Below are 13,476 nucleotides of genomic sequence, written 5' to 3'. Positions count from 1 at the left end.
GGCCTTGCTGGGATGTGCACCTGGGCCTCCTGAGACTCCTTCTACTGCCTGACCCACCAGCCCATCTCTTAGAGGGCAGTGGCCCTGTAACTGCAAATTGCTGCTGTTAATCTGCTCATCCACACAGGGCACACGGAGAGGCTACTGGATGGTCCGAATGCTGCCCAATTTTTATTGCCACAGGCCTGAGATGGCGGCTCACAAGGGGCGGAGCGGTGAGCCAGTTTTGCAGGTTATCCTGAGCAAGAGGCAGTTGTTCTCTTCAGCACCCTACCCCTTTCTATTTGATCGGTGCTGCTCTGGGAAAATCCTGGGAAACAAACCAAACACCCAACCCGATACATTGTGGCTACAAAATTACATCTGCAAAAAAAGGGGCTAAGCTGAAAATCAATCATCATCTATCTATCTATCTATCTATCTATCTATCTATCTATCTCCATTCGTATCTAGCTGGCTAGCTGTGTTTATATCTCACTCATCACCATGTGAGCTATCCCTATAAACTCAGACCAGCCCATCCATGCCATATCTCCAGAGGCATTATGTGACATAGGCCGTGCAAATGTTTTTAGGGCCAGGATTTCGGCATGCTGGCATTACTCAGGAGCGATCGAGCTCGGAGTGGGCCCCGTTATTTATCACACAATAATCTGACATTTGCAAATGGTACTTTAACAGAACCAGTGCCAACTCCCGCATACAAAGTGCCTGGAAATATCACCACCGTATATGGAGAATTTCGCAAGCACAAGCCTGGGGAAAAAAGACTTTTCGCTGCTTCTACAAATTTTTTTCTTAACCAGTACGTCAGAGCTCTACTGAAATCAGAACGCTGGGGCCGTGTATTAATTCAGATCTAAAGCACAGGAGTAAATAAGTGTCCAGGTGAATCAACCATCTCTTCAGAGATTTACTGCTCCTGTTTGTATTCCAGGTGTGTCGAGCTGCCCCAACTGAGATCACAGAAATCATAGAGACATCAGCTGTAAGGGACCTTAAGAGCTTATCCAGTCCAGCCCCCTGCACTGAGTCAGGACCAAGTAAACCCAGACCATCCCTGACCGGTGTTTGTCCAACCTGTGCTTAAAAACCTCCAGTGATGGGGAGTCCACAACCTCCCTACTTGACCAGTTCCAGAGCTCAACTCTCCTTAGAACGTTTCTGCTGATATCCACCCTAGATCTCCTTTGTGGTGAACTGAGCGGATTCCTTCTTGTCCTATCCTCAGCACACACGGAGAACCCTTGATCACCATCCCCTTTATGACAACCTTGTACATATTTGAAGACTATCAGTCCCCCCTTCTCTTCTCTAGACTAATGCCCAGTTCATTCACTCTTTCCTTTCCAATTTGTCCACATCTTTCCTAACGTGTGGCACCTAAAATTGGACACCGTAGTCCAGCTGCAGTCTCACTAGTGCCAAGCAGAGCCGGACAATGGCAGCCTCCGTTTTACATATGACGCTCCTGTCAATACACCCCAAAACGACATTTGCCTTTTTTGCAACAGCATCACAGTGTTGCCTCATGTTCAAGTTGGGATCCACTGTAACCGCAGGTTCTTTTCAGCAGTCCTACGACCTAACCAGTGAGCCCCCATTTTGTAGCTGCGCATTTGATGTGGCCTGCCTAAGTGTCATTCTTTGCACTTGTCTTTATTGACTTTCATCTTGCTGGATTCAGACCCGCTCTTCAATGTATCAAGAGCGTTTTGAATTCGAATCCTGTCCTCCAAAGGGCTTGCAACTCCTCCCAGCTTGGTGTCATCCACCAATTTCAGAAGTGTACATTCTAGTCCATCCCCCAAGTCATTAATGAAAAGACTGACCCCTGTGGGACCCCACTTGGCACATCCTCCCAGTCTGACAGTGAACTACTCCCTGGTTTCTCAGCAGCTGCACACCCACCTTACAGTCATTTCACCTAGACCCCATTTCCCTAGTTTGCTATTTGTGATTGGAGGCCCACACATAAGAGACGGTTTCTGCCCAGAAGAGCTTACAGTAAAAATGAAGGGAGGGAGAAGGGAACTGAGGCCCAGAGCGATGGGGTGGTTTGCTCCTGGTTACAGGGGGAGTCTGCCACAGAGCTGGCAACTGAACCCACATCTACAGGGTCCTACTCCTGTGCCTAGACTGCAAGCCCATCCTCTCTCTGTGTCTCACTTTACCCGGAGGAGCTCAGCTGTGTCACGTGACGCCTCATTCCAAGCTCATCTGCTCTTTGCAGTCGGCCCACTGCCAGGCAAGGTCTCTTTACAGATGTCCCGGGGATCCCCCTCAACCCACAGACACACACCCAAACGCTGCACGGGCAGGCTACGGGCTGGGACTGCTCCCCTGGAGCAGCATTGGGCCCCATCTGTGGAGGACTGAGCTGCTCTGAGGGCCAGATCCTCTCCCCAGTAAAGTCCCTGGGCAGCTGGGCCGTGGACGTCAGTGCAGCTAGGATCAGTAGTGGCAAGCAATGCCTCCTAGTCCTCCCAGCCCTTTGGGGTGGTTGGGTGCCAGGCCATGAAAGAAACAAGCCCGTCCACACCACGGATGCTAGTAGCTTGGGCTGGACACCCCTTGTGTGCCCTGCTCGGTCCTCAGGGCTTACCCGTCTCTCTGGGCCGCCACATCACAGGCGCTGTCTAACCCCGCACCCAGCACAATCTCCCCCTGCTGCTGCAGCAGGTCTCAGGTGCTTTCTAGCTCTCTCAATCCCAGCTTCTGGGCCAGTACATTTCAGAGGCATCCTAGAGCCTCAGCTGTCCCCAGATCTCCCCACTCCCTAGCCCTCCCCCCGACTGGGATCCTGCAAGTGCTCGGAATGGCCATGCTGTGCTTAGGACATCTGTCTGATCCCTGGAGGCAGCTGGCTGTGCCCCTGTGTCTGGGGAAGCCCTTCTCCCTGGCTGGTGCTCCCTCGATAAGGAAACCTTCAATCCCTCACGGGGCAGAGGTACCTTCAGCGTGTCCCCCTTGCGAAAGGGCAGCTCGTCCTTCTCCGTCGCCTGGAAGCTGTACAAAGCCACAGACTCCATCCTGCGCCAGAGCAGCCGGTCCCCCTTGGCTCCCCAGCTCGGCAGGGCTCCCGGCAGCCAGCCCCTGTCTCTCGCCCGCTGCACCTGCCCTCGCCACCGGTGTGAAGCTGGGGTGCGAGGATGCAGCTGCGGAAGGGAGGGGCCAGACTGGCCCAGAAAGACCTGGGGGCTGTTCCGAGCGATGCTCAGGAAGAGGCGATGAAGCCCTTGGCTTCCTGTTTCTCGGCTTGGGCTTGCAGGCAGGCATTGCTGCTTTGATTTTTTTGTTTTCTTTTGTTTGTTAGTTGAGTGAGAGATTCTTCCTGCTGAGAAATCAGGCAGGAAGCCACTTGGCTGTCGTTGGGCGGGCCGGGGAGGGATCCCGGTCTCTGGCGGGAAAGGGAGAGGTTACATGGAAACTGATGCCCTTGGAGACAGGGAGATGGGGAACATGTTCTGGGGAGGAGAGTGTGGGCAGAGAATGGGGCTGGGAGTCAGGACTCCTGGATCCCTTTCCTAATTCTCCTGCTGCCTCAGAGCCTGAGATAAAGCCCATTGAATTCAAGGGAAAGATGCAGATTAATGTGATTGGGCACTGAAACAGCTCAGTATGCAGCTACCTACGGGCCAGCCATTTGGCTGATCTGTGCCTCAGTTTACTGTTCTGTAAAGTCGGGTGATAGCAATGAGCTACAGTCCCTCGCGGGACGGTGGCTGCAAGTTTGTAAAGTGCTTTGAGATCCTCAGACGAAAGCTTTTAGAGTTGGGCCGGGTGTTACCAACAATGGGCCCTGTAACAGGGTGGCTGTGCCTTTAAGGGGAGATGGCCCCCACTCGGCTCCCCCGGTGGGGAAATCAGGTCAGTGACTCAATCAGGGGGCGGCCTGGGTAGAGGAATTGCAGAGTGAGTGCAAGGCTCCTGCAGGAAAGATCCTGAGACACTGGGGGAGCTGTTCCAGCTAGGCAGGGCTGGGAGAGGCCTGCTAAAGCAAGGAATTGATTTAAACATTGTACACTTTATTTGGGGGATTTTGACTTTTCTTTTGACCTTTGATGGGAATCAGCCCAGACCCTAAGGATGGGTGTTGGGAACAGAGCGAAACCTGGGTTTGAAGTTGATTTAGGAACCCTACAGCGGGCTGCTGCAGAGCCACCCCTGGCCATGAGGGGACGCTGTTGGAAGCAGTGACCCGTTTTACAGCTCCGATGCAAAGCACATTCAAAACCAGGGAAAGACTTAATGTTCTGAGGACAGAAGCAGCCAGCGCCTTCTAGAAGAGAACGTGTTGGAGGCAGAGCAAAACATCAATGTCTCACATACTGCGATGTGGAGCATGTTAGAAATGCACAGACATTAGTTTCCAGATTTTTTTTTCATTTCAATGTGTAGCCCTAAGTTTGCAGTCACAAAGTTTTTTACATTCTGTTTCCTTAGTTTATGTAACTTCTGTTGCCTGTGTGAAAAAAGGCCATGAGGTGACATAGGAAACAATAAAAGTTTGTTATTACTTATAACAATAGTAAGTTACGGCAGCATCTGGAGGACTCAAACTTCTGTACCCGGAAAGATAATGAAGCAAATAATTAAGCAATCAATTTGCAAACACCTAGAAGATAATAAGATGATAAATTACAGTCAGCATGGATTTGTCAAGAACAAATCATATCAAACCAACCTGATAGCTTTCTTTGACAGCTTTCCTTCCTAACTGTCAGAGTGGTTAAGCACTGAAATAAACTGCCTGGGGAGGTTGTGGAATCTCCATCATTGGGGATTTTTAAGAACAGGCTGGACATACACCTGTCAGGGATGGTCTAGATAATACTTAGTCCTGCCTTGAGTGCAGGGAACCGGATTGGATGACCTCTCGAGGTCCCTTCCAGTTCTGTGATTCTGTGGTTCTATGAGATCAGGATTAGGGGCATCAGCTATCAAGGTTTTCCCAGGATCGTCCCTTTTTCGAGGCACATGTGACGGAGAGTCTGTAATGGTGCTCAATACACACTGCCAACTGCCCAGTTTTGGGGCTCAGGATCAGTCTGGATGTCCCAGAGTTTTGGATCTCAGAGGTGGCATGGCAGCCCTAGTCATGTGTTAGGTGCTGTATACACACACTCACATAATCTGGCGGAGCCTGCTTCCACTGAAGTCAGTGGCAGAACTCTCACTGACGTCAATGTGGCAGGATCAGGCCCATTGTGAGACAGTCTCTGCCCAAAAGAATTTACAACCTATACAGTCGAAACAAAGGGTGGGAAAATTTGATGGGATCAGCGTGCCAGGGGGTGACAGACCTCAGAGGATATTGGAAATGAGCCCCAATATTAAGAGGACTGCAAATCCAATATAGCTGCCTTGCTGTGAGAAAGGACTGAGTCACTCACAGCCGGTCATTTATTCTCTGAGTTTTTCTTCTTTTTTCTGCTGGTGGATGGGGCAGGGCAGATGGCAGTTTCCTCCCATTTAGTCAATTTCTATTTGGATTTTTTACCTTGGGAAGCAGCTGTGACTGTTTGTCATTTGATCTCTCTTGGCTTGCTTGTGATTGGCTAGACAAACCACATGGTACTTTTTTCTGTTCCCTGATTGGATGAGGGCATGAGGGTAACTGTATTTGCCAAGCAGAAAAATTCATGCCCAGTGAACCCAGAAGGGGGCAGCAGGAGCAACCTCAGAGTCTTGGGAAATGCTCCCTATGCCCTGCCCTCCTGCACAGGATGTGTACGGAACTGGGCCCCGAGCTGAAGCCTGGGCAAGCTGCAGGGGATCGGCTGAGACCCCCTGAGTGGGTGCATGGAATCTGGGGGAGAAGGGGGTTGCTGGGGTGCTGCTGGCTGGAGAGACACTCAGCCTTGCTGGCAGTCTCTCAGGGAGGAAGGACACAATATTTACCTCTTGTTTTCTCCTTGTCTGGCACCATCCCAGGAAGCACTTCCTGCAAACAGTGGGAAAATTCACTCGGGGCCAGGATAAAGGGAAGCGAGGGAGATCAGCAAGGCATTGGGCCAGACGATGATGGCATCTTCTGGGACAGAGGATGTGACGCTGAAGAATGCTGAGTTAGGGTGAAAGGTAAATACCCTGTATGCTCCAGCCCCTGCCCTCTGGGCCCAAGAGAATCAGACTGTGCATTTCCCTGGCTCCTGCTGCCTGAGGAGCTCAGAGCCTGGTCACCAGATGCCCTGAGGGTTAGGGCAGGGTTACAATCCCCATTTTGCAGATGGGGAAACTGAGGCACCGAGCGACTTGCCCAAAGCTTCAGAGAAAATCAGGGGCTGAACGCGGGCTTTTCTAAGTCCCACCCCTGAGCTGAGTCATGCCCACTCTTCTATGTTTCCTCGTCTGGCTGCTGCCCGTGTCACCCCCGGCATCAACCCAGGGCTGGAATCGCAGGGCAGGTTGCGGGGGTGGGGGGGGGGGGGCATTGGCAAGGCTAGAGGGGTGGGGAGGAAGCTTGCATTGCCTGCGTGTGCCTTCACTCTCCGGGGTTGGGAATCTCCTGGCAGCTTAGCTAGAAGGCTTCTTTTGGGCTCAACCTTCACCTAGAGGCCACAAAGGTCCCTTGTTCTAGCTTAGGGCGCCCAGCACTGGAGCTTAAAACCCTGGCTTTAGCACTGATCCCTTTGCTGTAGTCTAGATGCTTTAGATCATCCACAGGCTTTGCTGGGACCGGAGTCTCCAGCTCCCCTCTATCAGCCTTGAGCTAAGTGCCATACAAGGCTCCTCAAGGCTATGATGCAATTGTCCTGCTGCTCTTATCAGCCATGACTGGGGTCAAAGGAAGCACCTGGAGCAGGCCAAGAGGGTGAGGGGCAGGCAGGGTAAGTATGGGGCGAGGGAGGCCAAGGTGATCCTAATCACACTCCACAGCCCCTTATAGCCAAAATCCGGCAGCAGGAGGATGTGCAGTGTTTGTGGCAGGTCTGAGCCGAGCACAGCAGGGACTGGGACATGGCCCAAGCAAGCCAACGGAGGGGGAAAGCCAACGAGGAGAGAAGCACGTGGACGAAAACATTCCTGGGTCAAAGGGACGGATACTGGAACTCAGGCAGCTTGTTGTGAACTACTCTGAGGGGTGATGGGGGGCTGGGAAAGCCGTGTTAATGGAGGCTGCTCAAGGGGTGATGGGGGGGCTGGCTGGGAAGGTCACGTTAACAGAGGTTGCTCTCGGCTCTTTATCTGGGGAGGAGAAAGTGGAAGGATCAGACAGGGGAGGTCAGAGCCGGGCTGCTCAGCCTGGGAGGAGAAGCGGGTGTGCGGAGTTGCCCTGTGGGCTCCCCGGGTTAGCCAATATTTGGGGCCTTGCTGGGTGGTTTCCGTTAGGAGGACAAATTGCAGATGGAGCCAGGTCTCTTCCTGGGTCCAGTCCTGTTTATTGACAAACCCAGTCCTGCTTCTCGGAACACACCAACCGTGGCCGGCAGTTTCCTGGCTCAGAAGCCCCACGCCTGCCCTTGCCGGGCCTTCCGGGAGATTGGCTTAAAAATCATGAGATATTAAAAAACAATGAATGTCATTTGCCTTCCGCTGCAGGGCCTGGAGGGGTCACGGCTTCCCGCTTCCCGCTGCAGCCCCGAAGGCTGGGAAGGTACTTCTGAAAAGCTGAGATTCTCACCGAGTCACCGGGCTCCAGCCGCGGAGGCTGTGGGAAAAGCACCGCATATTGCGAAACTCGTGGTACAATCTCATTATCGCGGGGCCTGAGCTTCCCGTCCCACTCCGTAACACCGCGGACTTACTCCTGCTCTACACCAGTGTAAGAATCTGGCCCACGGTGCCATTTAGGGCTCTAATGGGCTAGCCAGCGTGCCAATGAACCATGTCGATGCACTGTAGTGTTGTATGATTTGCACTGTACCGCCGTGGCCGGGAAGTGCTGTGGCTGGCGGGTTTGGACCTGTCCTGACATGACCTGGAACTGGAATTTTTCTGGTTCTCATCCCCAGCGGGTCGGCACCGGGCTCAGATGCATTCAGCAAAAGTGCTTGTTCGTAGTGAAACCGCTTCCTGCGGCAGCACAGGGCATGCCAGGCAACAGACTGAATACCGGGACTGGGGCCCTGCATTCGCTCTGAAGCGCGGGCTGGGCTTTCACACTGTCAACAGATCCATCTCGCTTGGGACAGTGTAAAACGCTGCCGGTCCGTTTACAAGCTGTCTGCCGCACAGGCAGGACTGGGAGAGGCGGGAGGCTGCTACCCTCTGCTGGTTCTTGGTCTGCAGTGCAGCATCGTTCGTCCTTACGCTGTGGCGGGGACGAAGAGAGGCTGCTGAACCAAATCTGCCCTCAGCCAAATCTGGCGTGTTACAGGGTAAAATACCTGTGTGGGACAGGAGTCTGTAGATGCCGTCCAGCCATCCTATTTTAGGTCTTTCAGGGGGGTCTTTTCCATCCTGCTTTGTTTGGATCCAAGTGGAAGGGGGTCTCCCAGGGCAGCTGGTTGGCCTTCAGAGCAGATGATCCTACCAACATAATGACAGGTTTCAGAGTAGCAGCCGTGTTAGTCTGTATCCGCAAAAAGAAAAGGAGGACTTGTGGCACCTTAGAGACTAAAAATTTATTTGAGCATAAACTTTCGTGAGCTACAGCATCCGATGAAGTGAGCTGTAGCTCACGAAAGCTTATGCTGTAATAAATTTGTTAGTCTCTAAGGTGCCACAAGTCCTCCTTTTCTTCCTACCAACATAGAGAGCGCTGGATGAGAGAGAGACTGGGACCTGTCTTGGTAGAAGACGCATCTCGTCATTCAATGTGAATTCAAACTGTTTGGTGTTTCCGATCGTTCGGAGACGCTTCATCTGAACGACCTCCAACTTCTTTCCAATCTTGACAGCGAGGGACCGTGTTTCAGTCGCGCAGATCAGGATCCCGACCGCCAAAGCCTGGCACAGCCTCCGCTTCCTCTCTCTCCTCAGTGGGGCATGTGGTGTGCGAAAGACGTTTTTGAGGACGTTCCCCATTCGCAGCACCGGCGTCGCGTTCCTTCTCGCTGCCACCCAACTTCTCCACAACAGAGCCGACGTCGGGGACATGACTGACAATTTCGACTTAGCGGTTTCGCCCGCTAGATGCTGGCAGCGTGTTCCAGGTCGTCCACCAGAAGAATTTGGGTTTTACCCCATTTCACTTTCAGGCCGGCTTTTGCCACTTAACTTTCCAGGGCTTTCAGCGCCGCAGCCCAATCGTACAGGAGGCACACCCCTACTGCCAAGAGTCCTGGGTATAATGAACTCCCCTTAGGACAGACGGGGTCCTGGTCCGTAACTGGCGCTCCCAGCTGCCCCGATAATACAGATAATTAAAATGACAACACAGAGAGGAGCAGTTCCGATTCCATCCACTAGAGGACAGTGGCACCCATACACACTGGCCAGTTAGTTAATTAGCCTCTTACAGTTTGCATGGCAACTTCCACCTTCTCTGTATGTGTGTATATATATAGATCTTCTTACTATATGTTCCATTCTATGCGTCCGATGAAGTGGGCTGTAGCCCACGAAAGCTTATGCCCTAATAAATTTGTTAGTCTCTTAAGGTGCCACAAGTCCTCCTGTTCTTTTAGCCAGTTCAGAATGTCACAAGACAGCCAGGGACTTACCCGCCCCGGCTCCCCCTCTCTTGCTTAGGTTTATATCTAGCACATGCAGAGTCCCCTTGCAGAAGGAAAAACCGAGCCAGGCCAAAGACAAGAGGCAAAAGCTGCTGCAGCCAGGCTCCCTCTCCCTGTGGCTCTGGGCGAGGGTGTGCGGAGAGCCCAATACCCAGACTGTGCCCAGGGCGAGCCTGGGGGAGCGGCAGAGGAGGGCGTATTTGGAGGTGGCAGTTGTTGGTTTTGTCACCGGGGGCAACCAGCGTTTGAGAAAAGTGGTGGAACGAATGTGCAAAGCATCGTCTCGTACAAGACCAAAGCCGAAAAGTTCTACTCAGGACTCAGTTGGGAGTGCCACCCCCACCCCACTATACAAATCCCAAACCCCCCTGGGAGAGGGAGGGTGGCCCCCATGGCTAGGGCTGCATCAGATGAAAAGGAATTGAGTTGATACAATTCCCATGCAGATTCCTGGGAACAGCTCCCAGAGCTTGTCTCTCCCGGGTGAGTGAGTGAGTCCCCCATGTGTCCTGAGGCCCACGCCCCACAAGTGCACACTCCCACCATGGGAATCCCCCAGTTCCTTCCAGTAACGACTGGTACTTGTGCTGTGACCCCACACCCGCTCTTTGCAGCTGGCCCCCTCAATCCATAGAGTGCCCTGTGGGTCTGCCCTGGAGTGAGGCTGTACGCCCCAGAGAGCAGTGGGGTGTTCTGGGCTCTCTGATCACTGTTCTGCCACTCGGTGGTCAATCAGTGATGGTAAATCCCCACTCCCGCCCTGGGGCATGAACACCCTGTGCAGTCTGAATGGCTTTCACTTCAGATGGACCAAATCCGGAGGCCTCGACTCAGTCCTCACTCGGGCAAACCTCCCATTGAGATCCAGGGGGTGGGAGCTCTGATGTTGATCTGAACAGAGCCCCTTTAATGGGCTCCCTAGCTTTGTTTGCGTGGCCCTGCGTTGCCGCCCTAAAGCCTGGAAAGTCAGGAAAGGCGCACCCCCGTCAGCCCAGCCATGTAAATTCTTGCTGCCGGACATCGCAGCCCCGTTTTCATTTCTCTGTCCTGGCCTCTGGTTTCACACGGACGCGAAGACAATGGAGACATTGGCTTGTACACGTCGTGTGTGGGTTCTTCCTGCCAGTGCCCACGGAGCAACTCGCAGGGGCTTTTTCCTTGGGGGTTTCCACCTTCCTCTGCAGCAGGGGGTGTGGTTCGTAGGCTGGGGCCATCAGGGAATTTCTCACCCACTCAATTCCCTGCATTGCAGGGGCCTGGGACGCTGCTGGCAGCTTGGCCTCACCTGTTCTGTGCTGGTGGTTCCTGACAGTTTGGTCTCCTGAGGGCTAACGTCAGGGGGCTCTGTACAGGGGTCTCGGGGTGAAATGTAACAGCCTATGCTACACCGGAGGGCAGACCCTGCCCATGCTTCACCCCGAGGCTCCACCTTCACTCTGCCTCTCCCCCAAAGCCAGCGGTGGCAGCTTGGGGCTTGGGCCAGCCGGCAGCCTCTCTGCCTCTCCCCCAAAGCCGGGGGGGCTCAGCTCGGGGCTCGGGCCAGCCGGCAGCCTCTCTGCCTCTCCCCCAAAGCCAGCGGGGACAGCTTGGGCAACCAGGGCTGGCCTGGGCTGGTCAGCGTCTTGGGGCCACAGTGGGGGTGGGGGTCTCAGGGCTACTCTGACTCCAGTGGACATGGGGGGGCCGGCGAGGAGCAAGGCCTTGAGCTGGGTAGGGGCAGGGCCTCGGGCGGAGGGGGCTAGCCTCCCTGAACGGGGGGCTCACCTGCTGCCCAACAGGTCAGACTAGATCATTTAATGGCCCATTCTGGCCTGAAACCTTATGAACTAAGAAAGCACCTTGCTTCCTCCCACTTGCTTTTTTCGTACTAGCTAGAGATGGAAGAAGCTTCATGCCTCCCCTTGTCCATTGCTCGGGCAGTGCCTGGCTGTCGAGCATAGTTCTTCTTTAGATTCACCTGCTGATTCATCTGCCTCCCACCCCTGGGCTGATATTGCTACACACCGGGAGAAGAGTGCAGTAAAGCAGTTACCGAGGCACAGAAAGGAAATGACAGTCCCAGCAGTCCAGTGCTCTGTACATTGGTCTTGTGGTTTGTTGGTTAAGGACTCAGGAGAGCTGGAGTCATTTCTTGCCTGTGACAAGAGGCAAGTCACTTCATTGCTTCTTCTTTGAGCCCAAGGAGCAGTGGTTGAAAGGCCATGCTGTTATCCCCATTTTACAGATAGGGAAACTGAGGCACCGAGAGAATAAGTGACATGCCGAGGTCACGCAGGGAGTCTGTGGCAGAGAATTGAAATGAACGGTCGTTCCCAGAGTCCCGATCCAGTGCCTAACCCACAAGGCCATCCTTCCTCTCTCCCAGAGACTTTGCTGGGATAGCTCCAGCTAACGGTAACTGCTGTAAAATGGAGCCTGAGAGCAATCAGCAGGGCCATTCTGTGCCCACCGCCTGGTGTCACATTCCTGTGAGACTGCAGGATGATTCACATGCTGAAACGTGGTAATAACTGATAGCCTGGCCTATGTGACTGGCTCAGTTTCAGTACATTTCCCCCTAGCTCCTGTCCGTCAGGGCCCTCCGAGCAATTGTTCCCTGGTGTGGAAGTCTGCACCCTTCACACAAGTGAGAGCGACCCAGTCCTGCTGGGAGACTTGCTGAGTCTGAGAGTGGACGAAGGATCTGGTGGGGCGGGTCCTGGGACTTGGGAGGCCAGGGCTCAATTCCCTGCTCAGCCACAGAGCCTCCGTGTCACCTTGGGAGAGTCACTTAGTGCCTCAGTTCCCATCTGTACAGCGGGGATAAAAGCTCTGCCTCTCGGGGGTGCTGTGATGGTACATGTGTAACCCACCCACCTTCTGGGTGTGGTGGTGTGTCCCATCCGGCGGCACTGAGACCACTTAGAGAGATTGAGTCTGCTCTTCAGCCTCAGCTAACAGCCAGCTGGCTTTTAGCTCATGCGGTAGAGGCCCAGGCACTCAGCTCCAGCGGCCCCAGGTTTGATCCCGCCCGCCGACGCCTGGGGTCTGGTGGCATTCCACCTGCTCTGGCACTGATGAGGTGGTCAGATTCTGTGGTAATGGGGCCGTTAGGCAGGTGGCAGCAGGTCAGACCCCCCAGGGTCTTTGCTTGCAGGGCTTGCTTGCAACCGCTGAGCGAGGCGCTCAGCCATTCGGGAATGGGAGACGCAGGAGGGCAGCTGCCCCATGGCGCAATGAGACAGAACCTAACTGGATGAGGAGCTGGCAAGTTACAGAGCCCATCTGCCCCAGCTCTCCGGAGGTATTTTCGGCTCTCCTGCAAACAGCCCAGGGAATGACTCATTCAGCAAAGTTAAGATCAATGAATGCTGACATTTAGCTGGCAGCTCAGAGAGGGGGTGGGGGTGTGCAGAGGGGGATGGGAGCAGGCGCAGATGAGGGTGTGGGGAGCCGGCTCACATCTAGGGAAGGCTGGGGTGCAAGCTGTGAAGTTCGGATCTAGATTCGGATCAAACATTGCCATAGTTTGGAGGTAAAGGGGGGGGATGTGCGGAGCTAGGGTTCTGGTTTGGACTCATTTCTTAGCATAGGCCCTGTCCTCACTATACAGGTGCCCCTTTCGCAGAAGTTGTTCCTAACTTTTATGGTCCCGATGAGATGGGCTCCTGCTCTGCCGTTCTGATGGGTCTGATTTTGCAGAAACTACCCTGGTTTGTGCCCAAGTCAGAAGCATTCATCCAAACTCCCCTGACAACGGCTGTTTGGACACAGGGAACCCAAGTCAGGGGGAAGAAAATCCTCACAAGCCCCAGGGCGCTTCCATCTCGTCCGTCTCCCCTCTACAGGTTTCAGACGCGTCCGCCAAAGTCCC

The 13,476-nt window shown here is 53.9% G+C and overlaps 1 protein-coding gene and 1 long non-coding RNA gene across 3 annotated transcripts in view; one reads left to right on the top strand and one right to left on the bottom strand.

Moving 5' to 3' along the window:
- GRAP (GRB2 related adaptor protein) overlaps positions 1 to 3,300 on the bottom strand; it is a 36,207-nt gene extending 32,907 nt beyond the window's left edge. The window contains exon 1 of one of the 2 annotated variants that reach the window (XM_048866974.2): positions 2,955 to 3,300. In XM_048866974.2, coding sequence (XP_048722931.1) covers positions 2,955 to 3,032 — 78 coding nt within the window. In that variant the 5' untranslated portion in view covers positions 3,033 to 3,300. The remainder of the gene's footprint in view (positions 1 to 2,954) is intronic. The other variant, XM_048866975.2, reaches the window with a different exon arrangement.
- Positions 3,301 to 5,717: 2,417 nt separating this feature from the next.
- Positions 5,718 to 9,517, top strand: LOC125643837 (uncharacterized). The gene is made up of 3 exons (XR_007358840.2): positions 5,718 to 5,797; positions 5,938 to 6,084; positions 7,546 to 9,517. It is a non-coding gene; the product is annotated as an uncharacterized LOC125643837 (long non-coding RNA).
- The last annotated feature ends 3,959 nt before the right edge of the window (positions 9,518 to 13,476 follow it).

This window comes from Caretta caretta, chromosome 10, assembly GCF_965140235.1.
Source record: "Caretta caretta isolate rCarCar2 chromosome 10, rCarCar1.hap1, whole genome shotgun sequence".
NCBI classification, from domain to species: Eukaryota; Metazoa; Chordata; order Testudines; family Cheloniidae; genus Caretta; species Caretta caretta.
Note: the sequence above shows the minus strand (reverse complement) of the source record. Positions and strands in the feature narration are given on the sequence as shown.